At 39.7% G+C, this 22,218-nt stretch overlaps 2 protein-coding genes and 1 long non-coding RNA gene across 4 annotated transcripts in view; 2 read left to right on the top strand and 1 right to left on the bottom strand.

Annotated features, from left to right (window-relative positions):
• ANXA10 (annexin A10) overlaps positions 1–10,112 on the top strand; it is a 28,285-nt gene extending 18,173 nt beyond the window's left edge. For both annotated transcript variants that reach the window (XM_029962614.1, XM_029962607.1), the window contains 4 exons: positions 1,107–1,202; positions 1,853–1,911; positions 9,020–9,142; positions 9,972–10,112. In XM_029962614.1, coding sequence (XP_029818474.1) covers positions 1,107–1,202; positions 1,853–1,911; positions 9,020–9,142; positions 9,972–10,040 — 347 coding nt within the window. In that variant the 3' untranslated portion in view covers positions 10,041–10,112. The remainder of the gene's footprint in view (positions 1–1,106; positions 1,203–1,852; positions 1,912–9,019; positions 9,143–9,971) is intronic.
• On the bottom strand, positions 209–11,723 carry LOC108641056. The gene is made up of 3 exons (XR_001921719.2): positions 11,681–11,723; positions 10,554–10,612; positions 209–950 (listed from the first exon to the last, which is right to left on the bottom strand). It is a non-coding gene; the product is annotated as an uncharacterized LOC108641056 (long non-coding RNA).
• A 790-nt stretch (positions 11,724–12,513) lies between these two features.
• LOC103766108 lies at positions 12,514–21,750 on the top strand. The gene is made up of 8 exons (XM_008933110.3): positions 12,514–12,730; positions 14,543–14,629; positions 14,812–15,045; positions 16,546–16,568; positions 17,487–17,632; positions 18,200–18,288; positions 18,383–18,478; positions 19,538–21,750. Exons 1-8 carry the CDS (start codon positions 12,632–12,634, stop codon positions 21,290–21,292), a joined length of 2,529 nt encoding a protein of 842 aa, XP_008931358.1. The 5' UTR covers positions 12,514–12,631; the 3' UTR covers positions 21,293–21,750.
• Positions 21,751–22,218: the final 468 nt, after the last annotated feature.

Here is a 22,218-nt window from a genome sequence, read left to right as displayed (position 1 = left end):
TTTTTCTTAATGATTTTCTTCATTTTCCCTAAGTAACTTTTGTGAGGGAAAATACCTCAGGAGAGGTGGATGGAGTATTTTCAACAAATGTTTGTTTGTGAAAACCCATTGCTGTGTTGAAGCTTTCCCTGGAAGTTCCAAAAAAGTTTTTGATGGGAGCACTTCAGTGTGTACATCCACTCTCCCATAACAAAAATACACACAGAAACACAAGGGTCATTTTTATTAAAAATAGAGAATCAGACATAATTGCAGATTGCAAGAAATTCATGTGAGCTCATCCAGATCTTCCACTGTAGAAAAGAAACCTATAGTATCTGTTTGGTGACAAGTATGAGTTTTTGCTCTGCACTGGAAAAACTGTCTGGTGACAAGTTTATCACTGTGCAGCCAACTGTATTTCTTATGTCAACTGCTAACAGTAGCTTAGAGTTACTTTGCTATCATGGATCAACAAATTCATTCAGCTGGTGTTGACAGGATTAAAATAATGTAACACACCTGCTTTATGTTCTGCTCTCTTCCTGAGATTTGAGGGCTCTGCCTGTACTGTAGTCCTCCACAAGTTGTGTAGTAAGCAGTGAGCTGAAAATTTTCCTCCTTCCCTAAAGGAGAAAGCATGCTCTGTATATTTGTATGTCTGGATACACACATTATGCAGAGAGTGTCCAGGTCTGGATACTGACATGTTACACATGTCATGCAAGCCAGGGCTTCCTGTCACAATCCGTGAATCTCTGGCCAGTTTTAGCCAAGCTGAGCAAGGAACTTGCCTTAATGACCTGACAGTCTTACATTTCATAAACAGATGTTGCTAGATGGAGAATTTATTAAAGCTTCCAGTGAAACAGAGGCTGTGGCACGCATTCATTTCAGACTGTAGACCGAAGAACCCAGGCAGAGAATCTCCTGGAAGCCAGGTTTCAGGCTACTCATTTAGATTGCCTTACCTGGGGAATATAAACATAATGAAACACTGTGAATAATAAGGAAAAAAAATGAACTCAATAGTTATAGTACTGGGGGGAGCAATGAACTAAAAAACAAGCAAATTGATCATTATTAATGAACTAAAATAAAACAAGGGGTTTTTTTTCCCCTCCAAGTTTTCCAGGAGTTCCAAAATATCTCTGGGCAAGACATAGTAGATGCCATTAACGAATGTTACGATGGATACTTTCAAGAATTACTGGTTGCAATAGGTAATGTAATAATATTACTTTTACTAGCACTAATTTCTTAGTAAATATCTAGTATGTTATCTCTTGTGCATCAAGAATATTATTTTCTGATATTTTTATTCACTTTAATCTCCTACATTGTGCAATTAAATTCTCAGACATAATTATAGAAGAATATTTTAACTACTTTCCCATGTCTGTGTAAATCCAAAAATGTATCCATGCAGCACAAGCTCCTCATTGACCAGAACTAGTATTTGTTCTTTATTTTGTAACAAACTTTGTGTGATCAATGATAACTGCATTTCCAACTGATGTTAAAAATACTAAATAATTGGCAATGTTTTCAGGACTTTGGTGGATGTAAACACGTTTCAAGCTTTATGTGCCTTTGTTCTTCATTGACAGAATAAGAATAATAGTTCAATAAAGAAGTCATTTGAGTTTATTCACTGATATTTAATAACCTCTTTGATGCAACAGCAATGTGGACCCACCCAAAATAAGTACCATATTTTTAAAATCTCAAATACAGTTATGTTAGTGAATATTGGTAGCTTAATTTTAAGCTGAGTCATGAAAAGCCAGCTTTATATTTCAAGGAGCCCAAAGCCAAAAGAAATTATTTTATAATAATTTCCTGTTTGTCTCTTGCAACTCTTCTCTCCTAGTCCTCTGCATTCGTGACAAGCCTTCCTACTTTGCTTACAGGCTTTATAATGCAATTCATGTAAGTAGTCATTTTTGACATGTCTTAAAAATCAGCTTCCCTTTTTTATTTGTTTGTTTGATCATTCTTAAACAAGTACTTACAAATCACTGTTCAATCTTTGTATGTTTTAAAACTGTTTAAATACCTATATAAATTTAAGTACCTATATAAATTTCAAAGCAGTAGTGCCTAAGCTACAGTTAGCATTTGGCAGTAAAGGGTTAAATATTTAGATACCTTAAAACAGTATCTGTCTGATAACTTTGTCAATTTTTTTTTAATTGAAAACATTTCTTTTCTATGGACGGTATCTCCCCCTGCTGTGCAGAACTCAACGTGCACTTTTCCTATGACGTAATTTTTTGTCTGTGGAGATTTAATAAGTATTGGTAAAAATTAAATAATAAATTAGTGTTACATAAAGACAAATGGTTATATTTTCTTGTGGGACTCCATGCAGGTTCTTTTATTTTTTGAGTAAGTGCTAATATACTAAAATAAATGAGTGCCAAGGAGAAATGTGGGTAAATGCAAAGAAACACTTACAAATTCCTTTTACTAGGGAGGAATGTCACTGGAGACATTTTCTTTTGTTTTTCATTCATTAATGAAAATTATGATGCATTATGTTTTATAAAAACAAAAGTATAATCTTATAAGGCTAATCTTTTAAGTATAATCTTTAGAAGATTGTCATAAGAGTAAGCCATGAGTAAGAATCACCTTAGAGCAGAAATGACACAGGTAGGAATTCCAAGCCAGAAACATCGAACAAAACTTCTGACCAACACTCCAAAAGTGTCCCAGTAACCTCTGCCAGATGCTGCCAGTACTGCTGTCCAGTGTTTCAGCTAAAACAACAACTGTGGCAGCAAAGAACCAAGAAAAATCCCAGGGTCTGACAGAAAGAGGCAATATTTTGTCTGACTTGTCAAAAGGGGATTCTGGTACATGACACGAAAAAGGTTTGCCAAAACTACCAGGAAATATCAACTATCAGGAGAAGTGATATTTCTCAATGTTCTGTATCAAGACTGCTTTTCAAGTTAAAACCTCCTTTCCAATTTTAAGAAATATCATATAAACAGCTTTATTCTATATTATATTCAGACAACATATGTGATGCAGAAATAAGTTTTTAATTATTAAGAATAAACCTCTACATTTTTTTTTTAATTAATATTTTACTATATTTTCTCAGTGTTTTAAAGAACACAGAAAATTCTCAAAAGAAATGCAAGAATTTAAAATAGTGTCTGGTTTTGCAGCCAAGCTATATCCATATTAGGTCAAAAGCATTTTATACATCAATTTATAATACAATATAATAAAACCCACCCACGATTCAAATGCTTGAAAACATAGTCCATAATGGTTTAATGGTTTATAAGAAAGATTTTAATCTAGCCAATCAAACATGTATCAGATTTTCTACATGCAGCTTTTTAACACAGTTCATCACTTCTTTTTGGAGAATAAGATTTCAGTATCAATGATTAGCTGATAAAACTACAATTTAGCTTTAAAGAATCTAAATTGGTCATCAGTTGTCCCAGTGTTACGACCCGCCCCAGGAAAAGAGAAGGGGGGGGGTAACTCAGGTTTTATCAAAAATTCCTTTGGGGTGGATTAAAGCGAAGCGACGCTAAATAATCGGTGTATGCAAATATATATAAGATTTATTTCAACAGTTTTGTATCAACAAGTAAGTTAATAAGATTTATCTTAACAGTTTTGTATCAACAGATAGGTGAACATTTTTTTTGGGGTGCTGTCATAATCAATAGGTAACTTTTCTGGGGAGGAGAAAAATGCATAGGAGAGAGAGAAAGGCAGGATAAGAGCCAGGGGGAGTAAGGGAAAGAAAAGCTGAGAGTAGATAGATGTCCATAGTCACCGCCCACGGGGTCCAGCGATGCTTGATGGTCTTGATTCGCAGGCGGTGGGGGAGAAGAACTCCCGAATTCCCAAAGTTACCAGTCAGTTTATATGCTCTAGTGCCTCCTGGCGTAAGGGGTTGTTTTTCCCTTTTTTGGGACAGTAGTGCCTCCTGGCATAAGGGGTTGTTTTTCCCTTTTTTGGGACCGTAGTGCCTCCTGGCATAAGGGGTTGTTTTTCCCTTTTTTTTAGGAGGAAACAGTAGACAGTCAAGAGCCCGCAAGCTCGGCTCCTTCCCGGCAGGTGTGTCAATAGCCCGAGGTCGTTGTTTTTCTTTTAGGAGGAAACAGTCAAGAGCCCGCAAGCTCGGCTACTCCCCAGCAGGTGTGTCAAAAACCCGAGAATGCATAAAACATCAACTATTTTAGTCTCTGACACCACCCCGTGATTTATGCATTCAATAGTTTTTCTTCTTTTGTCGTTCTCTGTGAATCTTCTTTGTGGGCGGTGCTTTTCGTATAGTGGACAGGGAGACAGAAGAGTGAAGGAAAGGAAGAGATTGCCCTAATGCATTACAATTCTCCCCCCCTTCAAAAAAAAAAACAAGCTAATTGTATAATAACATAGTAAGCTAATTTGCACTAGTTACTCTCTCCACCCCGTGAGTAGTCATAGGGGATGTAATAGGATCTCAATGACTACAATCAAATTTCTTAACATTAATGAGGTTACAAACATACATACAAATATTTGAAATTATACATCAAAAAACACTGAGTTACTTGGGAGCTGGTAAAAGGCTTTCTTATATTTTCTTTTAGGCCTAAATTTAGTTCCGTTTTTGTTAAATTTAACCAAATATAAAATTCAATGCCTTTCAAGGCAGAAGACTAATGTATATAATGCATATTCATATAATTCTAAATATGCATAAATACTTGTACTAACTCCCAGGTTATATTTGGTTGAGTTTCTCAATCGAGAGAGATATTTAAAAGGACAAAATGAACTTGACAAAAATCAAATTAACAGTACATCTTTATACAATTTTACCAGTATGTTGCTCACATTCAAAAGCTTCTCCCAAACTAACCTGCCCCCCAACAAAATAATAAAACAAACTTGGCAAAACGAAACTAGCAGTACATAAGATGGCTCGTCCTACACAATCTTATCAGCGAATTGTTCATGAAAGAAAAAAAAAACAAAACCCAGATAGGTCAACAATTATTAATAAGCTGATAACACAAGTAATTCTGGGAGTAGAGGGAGCACAAACACAATGTTTGTGGCAAACTTTTACATATTGAGACAAAAATACATATAGGCATGCATATTACAAAGTTATTAAGATAAAAACATTAAGAACAGTATAAGTCTTCAGTCCTGTTGCTATTTCGTTTTCTCATGGAATACTTGTAAGTTGATAATAGAAGCAGTTGTGGGGGCAGTTATCTCTTCTGCCTCTTGCTGTAATTGAAGCTCCATTGGTTTCATGCAGTTTGATCTCATCTGCTGGCAGGTTCCTGCAAAAGAACAAATCTGGCCCACTACGGACCGATTGTTAAAAAGAAGGAAGTATCTATTTATCCAACTCCTTTTCTTATCTGGCATAATGTTACTAGGGCAATAATAATAGAGAAGTTTGGAACATGTTTTCTCCAAAAAACAAATAAACTCAGACGGACAGAGAGGGGTGGGAGACCAAACACCCATTCTCTCCCTCTGGCATCTCTCCAGGCTCGACCCTTTAATAAATCTAACCCCAGGATATTAGCTGGTAGTGGCCCCACAATCATGGTAGTTTCTGGGGCTGTCTCATCTCCAGGTAAGCAGCATTTCACTCGAGCAGTGTATTGGGGTTGGGATTTGCCAAAGGCATCAGTTACCCATATTTCCTTTTTGTCTGGCTTAATGCCACACTGGGTAGCAGCTTCAGTTTGGAGTGCTGAGACCTGTGCACCCGTGTCTACCATGAATGTAACTAAAGATTTAAAAGGGCCAAGAGGAAAAGTGATTACCAAATCTCCCTGGTTGTTTTCTGTAAGCTTTCTCTCATAAACCCACTGGCTATTTTTTGGCTTATTTACTTGAGGGCAGTAAGTCCAGTTCCTTGACTCAGAACTGGTCAAACTGGTTAGTCCGGTTTCTGGAGAGGCTGAGGGGATCACAGTGTTGGACTCCTTAGAGGGGCTGCCCTTAGGGGGTGCCTTGTGCTCTTTGATCTTATCCCAGTGCTTTATCAAGTATTCTAAATTAGCAGTGGGTAATTTATCCATCACTTCTAGAGGAATTCCTTTTGCAACACCTTCTCTCCACAGACTGTATCTCTTTCTTCCGCTAGATGACACATTTTGTTGACAAATACCTGGCGAGGCAGGTTTTTGGACTTTCCCTGCCCTCCTGCAGTGTATTCTCTGGCCATTGGTACCAGGGAGCCCCAGCTGCTGACCAGTAGCTATTAATTCTTGGGCTATTTCCAACCAGGTTATTCCTGATGGAGCACCCCTTCCTCTAGGTCTGGGGGTTGCCTTTATGCGCTCCTGTAATTGTTTAGCATAAACTTTTAGTGCATCAGGCAGGCCTCGAATTAAAACTGGAAATCTCTGTGGGTCTGCCTCGAGTTCCATTGGGGAATGTCGTTGTGGGTCTAATAATTTTGTATGCATTAACTGGAGACATGCGGTTTTTTGTACACCTTTTACAATGTGGCGAATTGTGGGTGTTTTAATCGTGTAAGGATCTCCCCTTTCTATAGGGTCTAACCCACCTGCCCAGTAGGCAGCTCTCTGGGTCAGGGACCACGGGGCTCGGTTATCATTTGTGGTCAGGAAAACCCCAGGGCCCCAAAATCCTCTGGCCTCATCTTCACTCAACAAAATCCGATCTCCCCCAGTAAGGGATACCCTCCACACATATTCAGTCTCTGACTCACTGGCCTTACGGCTATATTTTTCCTGAATTTTGGCCAGTGCTTCCCCCGTGTACGGGGTAGTTCGTGTGGTAGTTTGCCGATCTGCCCCCTGGCCAGTGGTTTCAGTTTTAATGAGGGGACGCATATGTATTACCCCCTCCTCCGGGTAACTTTGCTTCAATTCTTCTAATTCCACAGAGGGGTACAGGGATTTGTTAACATCTACCGGTTTAGGGTATTTTGAATTGATGTCTCGCAATTCACAATTTTTCATTTCCAGTATTTTTTTAAGCCTTTCATTTTGTTCCTCCTCATCTTCAAGGGCTGACCTAAGCAATGAGTTAATCTCTCTCTCTTTTTCCAGTGCCTGGCGTTCAGCAGTTAACTGCAGGCGTTCTTTTTCTAATTGCTCCTGTAATGCCTTCATTGTCTCTTGAAGAGACCTTATCACCTCACCGGTAGATTTTTGAATAGCCTCTTTTCCTAGTTGGTCCTGCAAAGTTCTCATTGACTCTTGGAAAGATTTTGTCACTTCACTTACAGATTTTTGAATAGCTAATTTTTGCCTTTGCACTGCTCTAAGGAACAAGCCTAAGACAGCACCCAAAAAAAACAGTTCTAAACCAAGGATAGCTATCAGGAGGGAATAATCCCCATATAACTCAACCCGGGGTGTCATCCCCTTCGCCTCAGTCATTAACCCAGCTTAGGTTAATGTCTTTCTCCCCCTTAACCCTCTGAGGGCTGGTTTGACTCTCTCCTGGAAAACCTTTCAACAGGTCCAGGTACCGGAGAACCTTTCAACAGGTCCAGGCCACACCAGGAAACCTTTCAACAGGTCTGATGTGCCCGGGTCACACCGAGAGGAGAGAAATTCTTACTATAATTTTACTGCGAGGGAACAGTCACCATTTGACTCGCCCTCGGTACCAGTTTTAGACTACACCGATTACTCCACCACATCCAAAGGATCCTGTCCGTGACGCCAAAAATGTTACGACCCGCCCCAGGAAAAGAGAAGGGGGGGGGTAACTCAGGTTTTATCAAAAATTCCTTTGGGGTGGATTAAAGCGAAGCGACGCTAAATAATCGGTGTATGCAAATATATAAGATTTATTTCAACAGTTTTGTATCAACAAGTAAGTTAATAAGATTTATCTTAACAGTTTTGTATCAACAGATAGGTGAACATTTTTTTGGGGTGCTGTCATAATCAATAGGTAACTTTTCTGGGGAGGAGAAAAATGCATAGGAGAGAGAGAAAGGCAGGATAAGAGCCAGGGGGAGTAAGGGAAAGAAAAGCTGAGAGTAGATAGATGTCCATAGTCACCGCCCACGGGGTCCAGCGATGCTTGATGGTCTTGATTCGCAGGCGGTGGGGGAGAAGAACTCCCGAATTCCCAAAGTTACCAGTCAGTTTATATGCTCTAGTGCCTCCTGGCATAAGGGGTTGTTTTTCCCTTTTTTGGGACAGTAGTGCCTCCTGGCATAAGGGGTTGTTTTTCCCTTTTTTGGGACCGTAGTGCCTCCTGGCATAAGGGGTTGTTTTTCCCTTTTTTTTTAGGAGGAAACAGTAGACAGTCAAGAGCCCGCAAGCTCGGCTCCTTCCCGGCAGGTGTGTCAATAGCCCGAGGTCGTTGTTTTTCTTTTAGGAGGAAACAGTCAAGAGCCCGCAAGCTCGGCTACTCCCCAGCAGGTGTGTCAAAAACCCGAGAATGCATAAAACATCAACTATTTTAGTCTCTGACACCCAGCCCTAAACCTGTTTTGACTACTTTTATTGTCACTAGATGTCCCCATTCTCCACAGAATTACAATATGAAAATTTATTTAGAAACAGAATAAACACGTCTGAACACACATTATATGAATTCTAAACCAATGGTTAGAAGTCTCACTGAACTCGCATGTGGCAGCAGTTCTTGTGAAACACATTATTGGCTTCAGTATAATTTGAATGGACTCCACAATGACAGTCAAAACCGCTACACACAAACTGAATTCCTGAGACTACTGACAAAAGATCATCAGATTTTCGTTGTTAAAAGTTTTGATGCATGGATAAACACTGGCATGTGGGCACTCCTTATTCAGTAAGATAAATTCTATCATTTGAGCACATGAAAACTCTATAGGATAAAATCCTTGAATGTTTAGGCTCCTTTAAAGTCTAGGATACCTTTATGGATATATCTTATATATCCTATATACCTTCCTACACTATATAGATATATCTTATCTTTATCTATTAAACATTATTATGAACATATACAGATAAGCAAACACATATTGTCCAATTGTCAAGTTTCCTCTCATCTTCTCTTTTCATTTTAGGACTTTGGGTTTCACAATAAAACAGTTATTAGAATTCTCATCGCCAGGAGCGAGATTGACTTGATAAATATACGGCAGCGATACAAAGAAAGATATGGGAAATCACTCTTCCATGACATTAAAGTAAGTTTCTGCAAACTTTTGCATATATTCAGCACTGGCATCACACAGACTGTGCAAAGCCCTACCAGGAAAATACAGAGGGTTAATCTCCATTTAACCACTTGGTTTAAAAAAAAAACAAACACAAAACCAAACAAAAAAAGCAATGTATAAAAACAACAGAGAATTTTCAGTGCCTTGGTTTGGCTTCAGTAAGTGAGCAGTGAATTCTCAACTCACTCCCTCTCTGTGATTTTGTCCCTCCTCAATGCAAGAGGAGTATATAGACAGGGCAGGACAGTGTGTGCTGAGGAGTAGTTTGCGTGAATGGTTTCGACACTAATTGAAAACATCTTACTTCATGCTGTTCTGCAAGGTTAGGCTGATACCACTTTTGTGCAAAACTGAAGTAAATATCTGGTTTTATCCTTATGCTTAGACAGCACTTTAACAAAAAGTATTCCTCTTGTACTTTTGCTCTGTATCTTAAAACAAAAATTTGAAACTGTTTAATTGTACCAAAAAAAATTACTCTTGCTAAGACACTTTACTTTTTTTATATCACTATAATCTAACTGCAAGATGCACAGCAACTTTAAGAAACTGCTCAGGATTTTTTGGTATTGAACTTAAGAAGTAATAAACAGATTTGATCCAGCATTGTTTCTAGGTGCCTGAGCAACTAAAGACCAAGGTATGTGAAATTAAAAAAAATCTCAGCCTGTAATTCTTATGAAAACAGTGTAATATCTTATAAAACCATATAGCAGTCTAGTCCTTGTCATACACCAAGAGAAGAAAAATTCAGAAAAGGTATAGTCACTGAAATGTTGATTTTTTTTTCTTGCAGCATTTTGCATCAGGGCATTATGAGAGTGCTTTACTTGCTATCTGCGCTGGTGATGCAGAAGATTATTAAGTAAGAAGACGAACTTTGAAGAGTGCAAATCTATTTTAAACAGAAATTGAAGCTATACAAAATGCAGTAACTGTAAGAGATCCCTACCTTACATAATAGATCAGCAAAATCAGTACTATACATCTGCTAATATTAAATCTTCCTTGCGGCAAGAAAAAGATATTGGCAGGAAGCTGGTTTTATTCCTAGTTCTAATTAATATTTCTGGTTTTACGATTAATGTAAATTAATGAAGCAAGTGGTAAAATTACTCCCGGTAAGCATATGTTTATCATTTCGTGTCACAACACTCCAAATATTTGTCAACAGGCTCTGGAAGAACCTACTCTCTTCCACACTGGAGTAAAAAAAAAATATTTTGCTTTCTTTAATTTTATCAGTAGGATTTCTTCCTTTAGGTAAATTTTTTCTGCTCTTTCCTACTTCTTATACCTCATATTTTATGCTCTTGAACATTATTGTTTTAGTTACTATCAAATTAAGCATCTGCCCCATCTGTTATCAGTGACTCACCAGAATCCTTTAGTATTCTCTTTCATTTGGCCCACATACTTCATGGCATTTCCCTTATTCTGTTTGAAACAAAAGAAAAAATTAGAATCAAGTACCCAAACCATTCTTGATTGAGTGCCACGCACTGGAAAACCCTGGAAAGCGAAACATTAGTTAGCTTTGAGCAGAGAAGTTCCATGGAATTAAACTCTGAATTCCATCTGTACCTATTTCATTTTAATCATTAATTAAATATTGACCTTCAGAGCATGGAGGTATATCCAGGATGCCCTGGGTGGTTTAATTCAGGAGCTGACTACTAATCGATGACACTGCACCTCCAAATGAGGCTGAAGGATGCGGCGCTCCCTGGAATACCTGCAAACACAGGCTGACGACACCTGGTGACAGCAAGTCACATAGCAAGGAATGAAGACAGCAGAGCTCAGCCTCGAGTCCCCGTTCCACAAGAGAACGTGGCGCTGCTTTTTAAACACCCTGAGTCTATGGAGGGCAGCCTATCCATGCGACTTCCCAGCCTGTGTGCACGTACCTGCTGTCAGCGTCTTACGGACACAGAAATGAGGGAAAGTGTGGTAATATTCACTGAAATATCTGCCCTTAGTTTTTGGCCTGCAGCCACAAGGTGTCCGACCGGGAAGAGCCGTTCTCCATGTTTTTACACGGGCACTTCTGCAGGTGCAGCTCAGTGAGACAATAAAGCACTGCTACAGAAACCTACAAATATCTGGTTGCTTTGCTGCCGCTTGCTCCTGTCCTTCCCTCAGCCGGTGGAATTAACACTATTTGCAGCGTTATCTGGCTTCTTTGAAAATACTGACTTCATGTTACAACTCTATTGATTTATAATAAACTTAAAATTTTATTCGAGTCCCTGTTGAGTTTAACTAATTTCAAAACATTTCGAGCGCATAGTTTAATTGTTAAGCCTGAACTTTGGGAGGAACGGCTTTGGGAGCAAAAAGAAACTAAGGGGAAAAAAAAAAAAAGGAAAATGAGCTGAGCACCGTCCCAACTTCTAAGCACCAACACAACCCTAAACCGAAGTTCTGTTCTGATTTTGCAGCTCTAGCTAGAGGCAGATCGCTACAGCCGTACATCGGCGCTGTGGAGTCACTTCGTTTTACCCCTGCACACTCGCAGATCGGAACGAGGACACATCCCTGCACCGCAAGCGCCCCGGACTCCCGAACTTCCCGGCCGGCACGCGGGGTGGGAACTCCGCGCAGAGCCCGTCACAAGATGGCGGCGGCGGCGCTAGGACCCTGCGCGCTCCGTAACGCAACTGCCCGCGCGCCAAGCACGGGGCGGGCCCCACAACCCTCCGCCCCACCCCCCCCGTGTCGTTCCCTGCTTTTATTGGACAGCAGCGACGTCAATCTCAGGCCTCCGCCTATCGCCAACGCGCCTCTCCTCGCCCCGCCCTCTGCGGGCGGGGTGTCGCTCCTTCGGGAGTTGCCGGCTGGAAGCGGCGCTGAAGGCGCCGTGTTCGGGGGCTTTCGGGCTGCCTCGCCGCGCCGCAGCCGCCTCGGTGGCCGCCGAGCTGGAAAGCGGACGGGGCAAGCGGGACGAGTCTAGGCCCAGAGCAGCAGGCAGGAGCGGCGGCCGCCCGGCTCCCTCACCGGCCGCGATGGAGCGTAAGCCTGACGTGCGCCGTGTGCCTGTCGCTTGCTGAGGAGCCGGTGACGCTGCCGCTGTGCTCGCACAACTTCTGCGGGGCCTGCGTGCTGGAGTGCCTGGCCTCGCCGAGGCCCGCCCGCCTGCGGGCACGCTGCATGCGGGGGCCGGAGCAGGCGCGCCTGGGCCGGGGGGCGCCGGGGCGGCCCGCCGCCTGCGCCCGAGTGCCGTGCACCGCTGTGGCAGGGAAGCCTGGTGCCTGCTGCCCCGCGCGGCGTCGCCGCCTGCCGTCAACACCACCCTGGAGAGGTGGTCAAGCTCTACCGGTCCGGCGTGGCGGGCGCCGCAAGACCGGGGAGGCGGCGCCGGGGCCGAGGCCGGGGTCCGACCTGCTGTCCCCGCTGGCGCTCGGGGGAAGCTGCCACAAACACCCGAACCGGCCGGTGCAGCTCTACTGCCGCATGTGCCGGCAGGCGGGGTGCGGGCAGTGCGTCTCCGAGGAGCACCAGGGCATCTTCCACTCCGTCAACCTCATAGACACGGTGTACCAGGAAGAAAAAGTAAGCCCGGGGCGTCCCCTTCGCGCCAGGGGCCCGACTGGGAAGTCGGGCTGTCCGCTGGGGATTCCACCAGTCACGGGTTGTGTTTACTCAGAAACGCAGGGAAAACCGCAGTGTGGTGGTCAGGAGAGAGGCGGAGGGATTGTGCTGGTTCGAGCCAGAGGCAGGAGTTGTTCGTGTCTGCCGGGGTGTGCCTTCCCCTGCTGCCGTCACACTGCGTCCACCACACAGGGGACCAGGCAGTATTACAGTATGAACAGATCTGAACCCAGTTTACTGAAGCACCTGGAGAGTTTTTGTTTTGGTTTCGTTTTTTTGTCGTTGCTTTGGTTTGTAGTGGGTTGGGTTTTTTTTCATATAGAGACTTTGCCGAAAAAACACTGATGCTAAGAGTTTATTGCATGTCTGGATCCAGTTGTTCCAAGTTCAGGAAGATGCCAGTCTTACTAACACCACCAAAATCCACCTACTGATGTTTTGTTTATAGGTTCTCTGAGCTGCCTTAGTAATTTGGGTCATAGATAATTACATATTTAGGACTAGATAGTTTGGGTGAGTAATAATTAGATAAATGTAAAACCAAGATGCCTTCCAGTTTGCATGAAGGAAGCAATTGCCTGGCCTAATGCTTGGTTGGCTGGTTGTAGTGGTTGTGATTTTTGCCAAAATATTAGGATAGGATGAGCTCTTCGTGCCCTGTTCAAACTGGGTGCAGGTTGGCATGTCATACATCAGTTCTGTTGTAGACTAATTGAAACAACTACATGGTAGTGAATGAAAAGTACTAAGTACAGCACTGACTGTTCTTTAAGACAAAAGTTGCTTTTACAGTGATTTTTCTCCTACCTTTCCCATCACCAATTGCATGTCAATCAGGAAACCAGGGGAAAACAGCCTTTGTGCTAGACATCCTACATAAAATTTAGTGATACTGTAGCAAAAAAATCTGTGATAATGTTAGTTTAAAACAAGATATCTTGGTTGTGAACAGCTTTCTATTTTTTTGATGTGAGGTATAAAAAAAAAATTACTATCACTCAGTTTGTTGTCAAACTGGAATTAAAACTTACATTGTGATAGATGTGTGTGAAGGGAGGTTAAAAAAAGGTTGAGTAAAACAATATTTTAAGTATAAAGCAGCTGTTTCAGCAGTACGCATTGTAGGTAAGCCTAAGAACATTACTTTGAGAAAGAGCAAAAGAAAGTTTGTGTACTGATCCAGGAAAGCATTAAATGTTTTAAGTGATATTTTGAATTGCGACCTTTGTTTAATACGTTGTACAAAATATCACAGAATAGTTAGGGTTGGGAGGGACCCAACTCCCCTGCCAAGGGAGGGTCACCTAGAGCAGGTGACACAGGAATGTGTCCAGGTGGGGTTTGAATGTCTCCAGAGAGTGGAGGCTCCACAACCTCCCTGGGCAGCCTGTTCCAGTATTCTACCACCCTCAGTGTAAAGAAGTTCTTCCTCACATTGAGAACTTTCCATGTTCTAGTTTATGGCTGTTGATCCTTGTTCTGTTGCTGGGCACCAGTGAAAAGAGTCTGGCACTATCCTCTTGGCACCCAGGTGTGAGATATTTATATTCATTAATGAGATCCCCTCTCAGTCTTGTCTTCTCCAGACTAAACAGGCCCAGCTCATGCGATCCCTCCTCATAAGAGACGTGCTCCAGACCCCTTATCATCTTTGTGGCCCTCCACTGGGCCCTCTCCAGTAGCTCTGTTTTTCATGATCTGATTCTAGATAAAGACTGAAATGTATTTGTGGAATGGATAAACTCATAATAAAGTGTTTCAATTGTCTTTCAGTTAACCTTCTTCAGCACTCTGAAACAAATGAGAATAATAAATGAGAAGCTGATGAATGAGATCTCAAAACGACCAAATGATACGGATGTGAGTTAGAGATGCTGCATATTATGTGTGTGTGTGTCTTTGTTTCTCTTCTCATGATAGCTTAATCGTAACATAGAGCATCAGGTCCTTCTTGTGGCATAGATGTCCTCTGAACTTACTTAGAGAAGTCAATATACACTGCTACTGCATTTGCGTCTGTTCCTATATTCTTGCACTTCTAGATGATGCTGAACAACGATGTGGAGATAATTGAGCTGAAATTTGGAGAAATTTTCAAAACTCTAGAAATGAAAAAACAGCAGTTACTAGAAGATGTTGAAAATCAAAGAGGTAAAAAAGAGAAAGAATTTCAGATTTGGAAGAAAATGAAAGAAACTCACAAGAAGACCATTGAGAATTTTTTGAAGGATTGTGAAAAGCTTGTCCATGAGTGTGATCCTCAGCGTTTCCTGGAGGTGATGGCCTTTTGTTTCTATTTGATGTCACTTGTATAATGAACTCAAATAGAGCCTGCTATATTGTAGGTTATGATTATGACTCAATCAGGGAAAACAAATTTGATAAATAAAAAATAGACTAAAATTATTTAACTCTTCATACTTTATTTATAACAACACTCTTAATTTTTAGAAAAGTTTGAAAAAGCTTTCTTTTCAGCTTATCAGTGGTGATTTTTAGTGTATTCAGTAGACACTTTTTTTTCTTCACTAACAAATGAAATTAAAGTTGACTGTACAGTTGTTGCTGTAACACTTGCTGTGTTATGGTACCAGCTGTGAAAGTAAGCTGCCTTAGTGCTGGATGAAGAGTTATTTACTAGTACTGCCTTCAAAGTTGTCTCATATTTCTTTATTTTTCATATTTGTTTTCAAATACTTAGTGTATTAAGCACCTCCATTGCATTTTTAAACTTCTAAGATACTAAAAATGCTTTCTGGGGAAAGATTTGAGGCAGAACTTTTAACTTGTCTGTGCTGCACTGTGGAGTACTGTGTTGAGATACCTGAGCTAAGGTGATTATACTGATACTTAAGCCTGCCCACCAACGTGTGCAATAGAGGTAAATCAGGCTTTTCAAAGCTAAGCTTTGATACTTCTGGCATATGCTGTGCCTACATAGTATGTACACTTACGTATGGAAGACCCTGAAAGTCTTCATCATAGTGTTCAATGGAACTGTGCCTTCTGTTCCTCCTCCACTTTTGCCTTTGGTTCCTTCTTACCCTTCTGACCTTCTTCCTCCCATTCCTCCTGTTCATTTTCTTCCTCTTCCTGCTGTTTGTTCTCTTCCTCTTTAACTTAGCACCTCCCGGCCTGCCCTCCATAACAATACATTGTTTTTCTTTAAAGATTCATTACAGCAAGATTACCAGGTTTTTATAGGAAAGCAGCTATAATCCAGTCAGTTTTTTTACTTTCCATTACCTGTTCTTTGGAAGTGCCACTTGATTACGGTACAGTGCACTTCTTACTGCCTTTATCTGCCTGATTTAAAACTAAAAGACAGCTTTTTAAATAGTGTAATAGCATATTGAGAGCACATAGCAGATGCTTTCCTCATCAAGAAATACAAAATAGACTTTCATTTGAATACTTATAAATATCTGAACATCTGAAGTGGATTAGGTAACCATATGGATCATGATTTAAATCCCTTCATTTGGCTCCAAAGGAGTTCTTTTTTTCTTTAACGCAGAATATTACAAGATAAACCATCCTCCTAGGCTTTTTAACATTTGAATGGTTTGGGGGTGGTGGTTTTTGTTTGCTTGTTTGTTTTGTTATTGGTATTGTGGTTTTTTTGTTTTGTTTTTAATATTTTAACAAGTTTATTTCCTATAGTTTCATGATATGAAGACAGGCAATTCAGTCTCTCATGTATTTTGATAAAGCAATAACCTTCTTTTGACAGTTGGATGAAAACTCTATCTTACAAATTCTTGTTTTATTTATAGGTTGCCTGTGGCTTGAATACAAGGTATATTTTAATTTTTTTCATGTTTTGCTTTCTGTAGTGTTATTTTAGATATTTTACATTAAAAACTAAAAAAACAGTTACTTTGGATATCATCAGATAAGCGATTTAAAATGAAAATAGTTTTGAACAATTAAGACATAATACTTTAAGATTTTTGGATGTTCTGTATTCCAAATTATTGAAAGTGCATCAAGAATTTTAATAATTGACTACAGGGATCAGAGATAATCAAGCTTTTGAATTGGCTACCTGACAAAAAGCGAATATAGAAATTCATTAATACTTGGTGATTGGATATTTTTAGGTATCTTATTTAAACTCAGGAACACCAAAGCATGCTTGAGCTTTTACAGAAATCTTTTAACTGTAAGTGTGTGTGTGGAGATTTTGTAGTGCCTTTGTTTTTGTGCTTTTAGTGCACATACCCTGTGATTTCTTTCTAAAGATTCTTAATTACGTTTTTTATAACTTTTTAACTTGAGTTTAAGAAAGAATATTGGAAATGGAGTTCTTTAAAATACATTGTGTTTCAGACTAACATTAGCAATGCCCTCTGAAGAAGGAGTATAATTTAGATTCAGGGAAAGTACACTAAGAAAAGTGTAGAAGGGTAATCCTTTTGCTGAACCACAGACACTACTACTTACAATTTTCATTGAGTATGGAACCTAATTCAAATGAATCATCAAGTAATAAGTTTTAAGAAAAAAAATGTGAGGGACTTGACATTTTATCGGAGCCTTAATTTTTCTGTTTTCTTCTCCCTCTTGGTGATTTCTTTTTGAAAATATTTTTTTTATATTAGGCAGATGTAGTTTCATGGCTAGGCTTCGTGAACGAAGATTTGGGACAGATGTAGTTTAGCTGGCATGTAAACACTAAGTGTTGTAAATTAGTTAGTTTTTTTTCCTTTTTCAGAATGAAAACTCAGCTTGACGTGATGAATATAGCATCCAGCTGGGAAAGACCACCAGTGTGTATGCCAAAGAAGATGGATATCAAATCTGTGGTTAATGAAATCATAGCTTTGGAGTTAACACCTGTTAATGTAGGCATTGTTAAAGGTAGGGAAGAAGGACTTAATGGAGACAAGATTTGGGAGGTCACTCTAGAAACCTGCAACTTGCGGAATCAGTTCCTAATGAACAATCTGCATGGCAAAAGCATGCGAGTGTTCAGAAAGCATCAGGGCAAATTAAATGGATGATAAAATGCATTTAAAAGCCCTCAATGAGTTTATAAATGTGTTTTCTTTAGAAAGTTCCTAGGCTGTATTTTTGGAATCTGGGGGAAGTATAATTTTCATATACAACCAGTATCGCTGCTGTCAGAAGTGTGTTGCTGAACTAGATGGATATTTGTTGTAGTGTAATGTGCATGTTGGCTATGCTCGGATTAAATGGTTTTACCTCACAAGAGAAAGTGTTGGATTGGGCCTCTCCAGACATTTGGAAAACTGCTTACACAGGCCTCTGGCTTCATATCACAGAAGTTTCAACAATGACTAGGGTCTCGTTTAGGGCAATATACTCTTGTTCTTAATTGGAATCAGTATTTAGGTACACAGGAGCCTTTCTGTGTTTTCCATATTTAATACACTCTCCATAGTATTCCTGTGTTCTTTCTAATAGGATTACCATATGAAGGAAATGAGAACTCACTGTTTAAAGATATCACGAAGCAGTGTCAGGACCAGAAGAATATACCAAACACATTTCTTGTAAGTTATTGACTATGTAGTCTACAACACTACTATATCATCTGTTCTGGCTTATCAAAATGGAATATAATGCCTGCTGCAAAACATTTTTCAGCCTGTGGCGGGACAGGATGAAGCAGACGGTAGCAAGATCGCTACTCGTTTTATGTCGATATCACAAATGTCAGCATTTCAAAATCTGAGTCATGAGGTATGATTGCACATCTGTTGTAAGTATGGCTGAGTTACTATATGTTATGATGCAACTTTCTAAATAACTGAAAACTGTTTTAAAAGCTTTTCTTGGTAGAAAGTTACCTTCCAATTCTAGAATGAAATCTGACTAAGTATTAAAGCTGTCAGGATTTTACTTTTTTTTTTTTTGTCTTCAGAAGGCTGGAACTTAAATCTTACTACTGGCTTCAAATACTTACTTTTATATTTTAGTATGGCTTTTTGAGTCACATCTGTAACTTTCTAATCCAAATAAGCTTCCCTATGCTTATATGAAGAGAAGGTCATCTGCCAGTGTTCTGTTTTCTGAAGATAATAGAATTCTGTCTTCTAAAGCTGTATAATTTGACATAAAACTGAATCCAGTCTCTTTTTTGTTCGGTTTCCAATGATGTAGTTACACAATTAGATTTTTTTCACTTAGTAACAGTTCCATTTGGTTGGCTGAGTATTGTTCTGTACAGAGTAATTCTAGCTTCAGTTAGTGAAGCATGGCTGGCAGCAAATCACATTACACATGTTCTGAGAATACGAGTGGCAGATGCTGGAATGCTTAAAAAAAGTTACTTAGGTCCTTTAAATATAGAATTACTTTTCTTTTGCTATATTATTTTGGAGAACATCTATTTTCTGTTGCCATTAAGAATGCAGTTTCATATAATAACAAAAACCCCACCACCCAAATTGATTTCAGATGGCTGTTTTTCATGAGAAGTTGTCACTTAATATCTAAGCTAGTATTTTTAGCTATTTCTGATTCTGATAGTGACTTTAAATACAGTTTCCTATACTGTCGTGTTTCAAAACCTACGTTGTCATCAGGATTCCTTGTGTATTTTGTTCAGTTGTTTTTAAAGAACTTTTTTCTGTAATGACTTGTGTTCTGTTGCTTTCCAGTAGCAATGGAAAAATACATCATAAATGCTATAGAATATATGAAAACCTTTCTTCAGTCTTAGGATCATATGTGAGTTTTATAACCTCTGAATCCACAAATGCCATTTTAGATAATGGGATTTTTTTGCTGTCATTGTAGGAGTTACGTTACAAATACTATATGGAACTTCAGAAACTCAACAATTTGTTCAAGACACAAAATTTACCTGCAAATAAAAAATATAAATTTTTAACTGCTGAGGCCTGGAAGGATAAGTCCTCAGGAACTCCTTTTGTATCTTCACCTACCAAAGCAAGTAACACAGATAAAATAAAAATGGCAACCCTGCGAAGAGCAGGCCGCTTTGACAAAAGAAATTTTCTTGGAAGCATCCCATCCACAAATACAAACTTTTCTGAAACAAATGGTGACTTACAATTGTTTCATGAGGGAAATTCCCAGGAAGTAACCACTCAAGACTCAGAGAACTCTAAAGACTTGTTAGTTAAAGAAAAGTTACAACCATCCTCAGTTACTGTTTTCAACGAAATGGACACAAATTGTAGCACTTCATCAGGTGTAAAACCAGCAGCAACAGTAGCTGTTACTGCTGCAAGTTCAGAATCTCTAGATATTTCTGCAGAGAGACTTTCTGGTGTACCTTTTACTTTCAGTGCAACTAACAACTCATTACCGAGATTTATTAAAGATAGAGGTCTATTTTCCTTTAGAAAGCAAGACAGGAAATGTGCTTTCCCTCAGTTTTATCTAGGGAAATGTGATAATGTGGATAAAACTGATAACCGGGATAAACGTGGTCGTGAAACCAAAACCACAGTTTGTGATTCTTCAGCCAGTCCTAATTTAGACTCAGCAGAAAGCACAAAGCCATACATTTTGTTTCCCTTTGGCAATTCAGAAAGAGATTGGTTTGTACGATCAGAAGTCAGTAATTCATTTAAGGTTTTACCACCATCATCGTTTCTTAACCAGTCTGAGAAGCCATCTGACAAAAAAATGTTATCTCCCATGAGAGAAAAAACACTTTGTGCAAAGGAAACTGCAGAATATGGTACACAGAAAGCATCTGTCTTATGGGAACAAAGATCTCATGCCTCAGAATCCAGCACAACTGTAACTTGCGTTACTTCAGAAACCAATACTGCTGCTGGGGTGAATGATGTCTCTGAATCACCCCTTCTCACCAATAATTGTGCATTTCCCTTCAAAAGTAACGTTCCATTATCTTCATCAGTATTTTCATTTGGAGGTATTGTCAAAAATACCTCCGAATCACCGACTACTTCTGTGGTTTTTTCTGGGAACAGAACTGAAAAAATGGAAAAGGAGAAGAGCAAATCTCCTGACAAAACACTTGAAAATCTAGGGAAGCCTGTATCCTCTGAGTCTGCAGAGCCTGCTTCTAGTCATAGTCATCCATGTGAAGGCTCATGCTTTCCTGTGAACTCAGCTAAAAAAGCTGAAAGTGCAGAAATGCTTGATGATGATAATGCTTCCTGTAGTCAGCTTTTATGTTCAGTTGTGCTTCCAGCTGAATATGAGAATACATCTTCCATTCAAATTACTGCAACAACAAAGCAAGAAAAAAAGGTAGAAGATGAAGAAACTGTTGCTGCAAACGGCTGTATGCGTCCTAGGAGGGAAGATGAACTTGAGCCTGTACAGTTTCAGAATGCAATGTGTTCTGTTCCTGGCACATGCAATGATCCATCTTTAGGAGGTTCTGTGCATGCAGTAAATGAGACAGGAGGAATGCCAAGTGACAGCAATTCTGACACTGAGGAGCTAAGTCAAACATGTGTCTCTACTGATACCAACCACGCATCAGAATATTTTTCTGTTGCAGAAGACAAAATGTCTACTAGAAGAAAATCAGACATGAAGAAAGAGTGAGATAGAAGATAACTATACTTAAATAAACTAGAAATAAATAAATTCTACTTAACACTTTAAAAGGTGGGGATATTAGTGATTTTACAGCTGTTCTTCTCCCTGATTCTTGCCAGTCGAGGTATCAGCAAGTACAGTGCAATAAAGCAATATTTGTAGCGTAATCACAAAGTCAGGCAACAACCAAAAATGTCATGTCTTGATCAAGACAGAAGTATGTCCGTAAATGCTGCATCTTCAAGGATGCAGAGCTTCTGAGAAGTGCAAGTGGGGCATGTTTGGGTGGTGTAGAGCTGAGGTGTCCCAGAAAGCAGGTTGGGTGAAGCCTCAGCAGCAGGATTGCTCTTTGGGTACAGCAGCACTTGCACTTGCAGTAGAGTACAGCCAATAGCATTCACCTCACAGCAGGGAGGGAAGAGAGCCACAGGGAAAATAAAGGATGTTAAAGGCGTTACTGAAAATTGCGTTGTGTATCTCACTTTGGCTGCTTCCTTTTCTGTGATGTATTTAATGTATATTGAAGGTGCAAATTCTAGTATAATTTCAATAATTTCTCTTGCACTTTGAAGCATCACATCAGTGTTCTTGTTACACATTGCAGAAGGGTGTCAGTTATGTTTCTGAAATGCTGCCTTTAGGAAAAGGAAACATCACAGTTCACTTTCAGTTCCTTTTGGCAACAGCTTGAGTATACTTGGACAGATATTAATTTGCTGTTTTGATGAAAGCATTAGGAGAATCTAGCTTTTAAAACACAAAATCTTCCTTTTAAAATCCATGTAGCAACAAGAAAAAGGGAAAACAGCACTTCTTTCTGTGTATTAATGATTCAAAACTCATTGACTTTTTAGTCTGTGAAATATGATGTAAAGTGAGGATAAAAAAACCATCTTTTCTACTTTATTAAGCTTTTTGTTGGATCCAAGATA

The sequence above is a fragment of the Manacus vitellinus genome, unplaced genomic scaffold, assembly GCF_001715985.3.
Source record: "Manacus vitellinus isolate BGI_N305 unplaced genomic scaffold, ASM171598v3 scaffold_0_pilon, whole genome shotgun sequence".
NCBI lineage: Eukaryota > Metazoa > Chordata > Aves > Passeriformes > Pipridae > Manacus > Manacus vitellinus.
Note: the sequence above shows the minus strand (reverse complement) of the source record. Positions and strands in the feature narration are given on the sequence as shown.

Coding starts and splice junctions, on each gene's coding strand:
- LOC103766108 (XM_008933110.3), top strand. CDS start 12,632: ATGTGCCGGCAGGCGGGGTGCGGGCAGTGCGTCTCCGAGGAGCACCAG. Junction 12,731..14,542: donor CGGTGTACCAGGAAGAAAAA/GTAAGCCCGGGG, acceptor ATTGTCTTTCAG/TTAACCTTCTTCAGCACTCT. Junction 18,479..19,537: donor TTCAAAATCTGAGTCATGAG/GTATGATTGCAC, acceptor CTGTCATTGTAG/GAGTTACGTTACAAATACTA.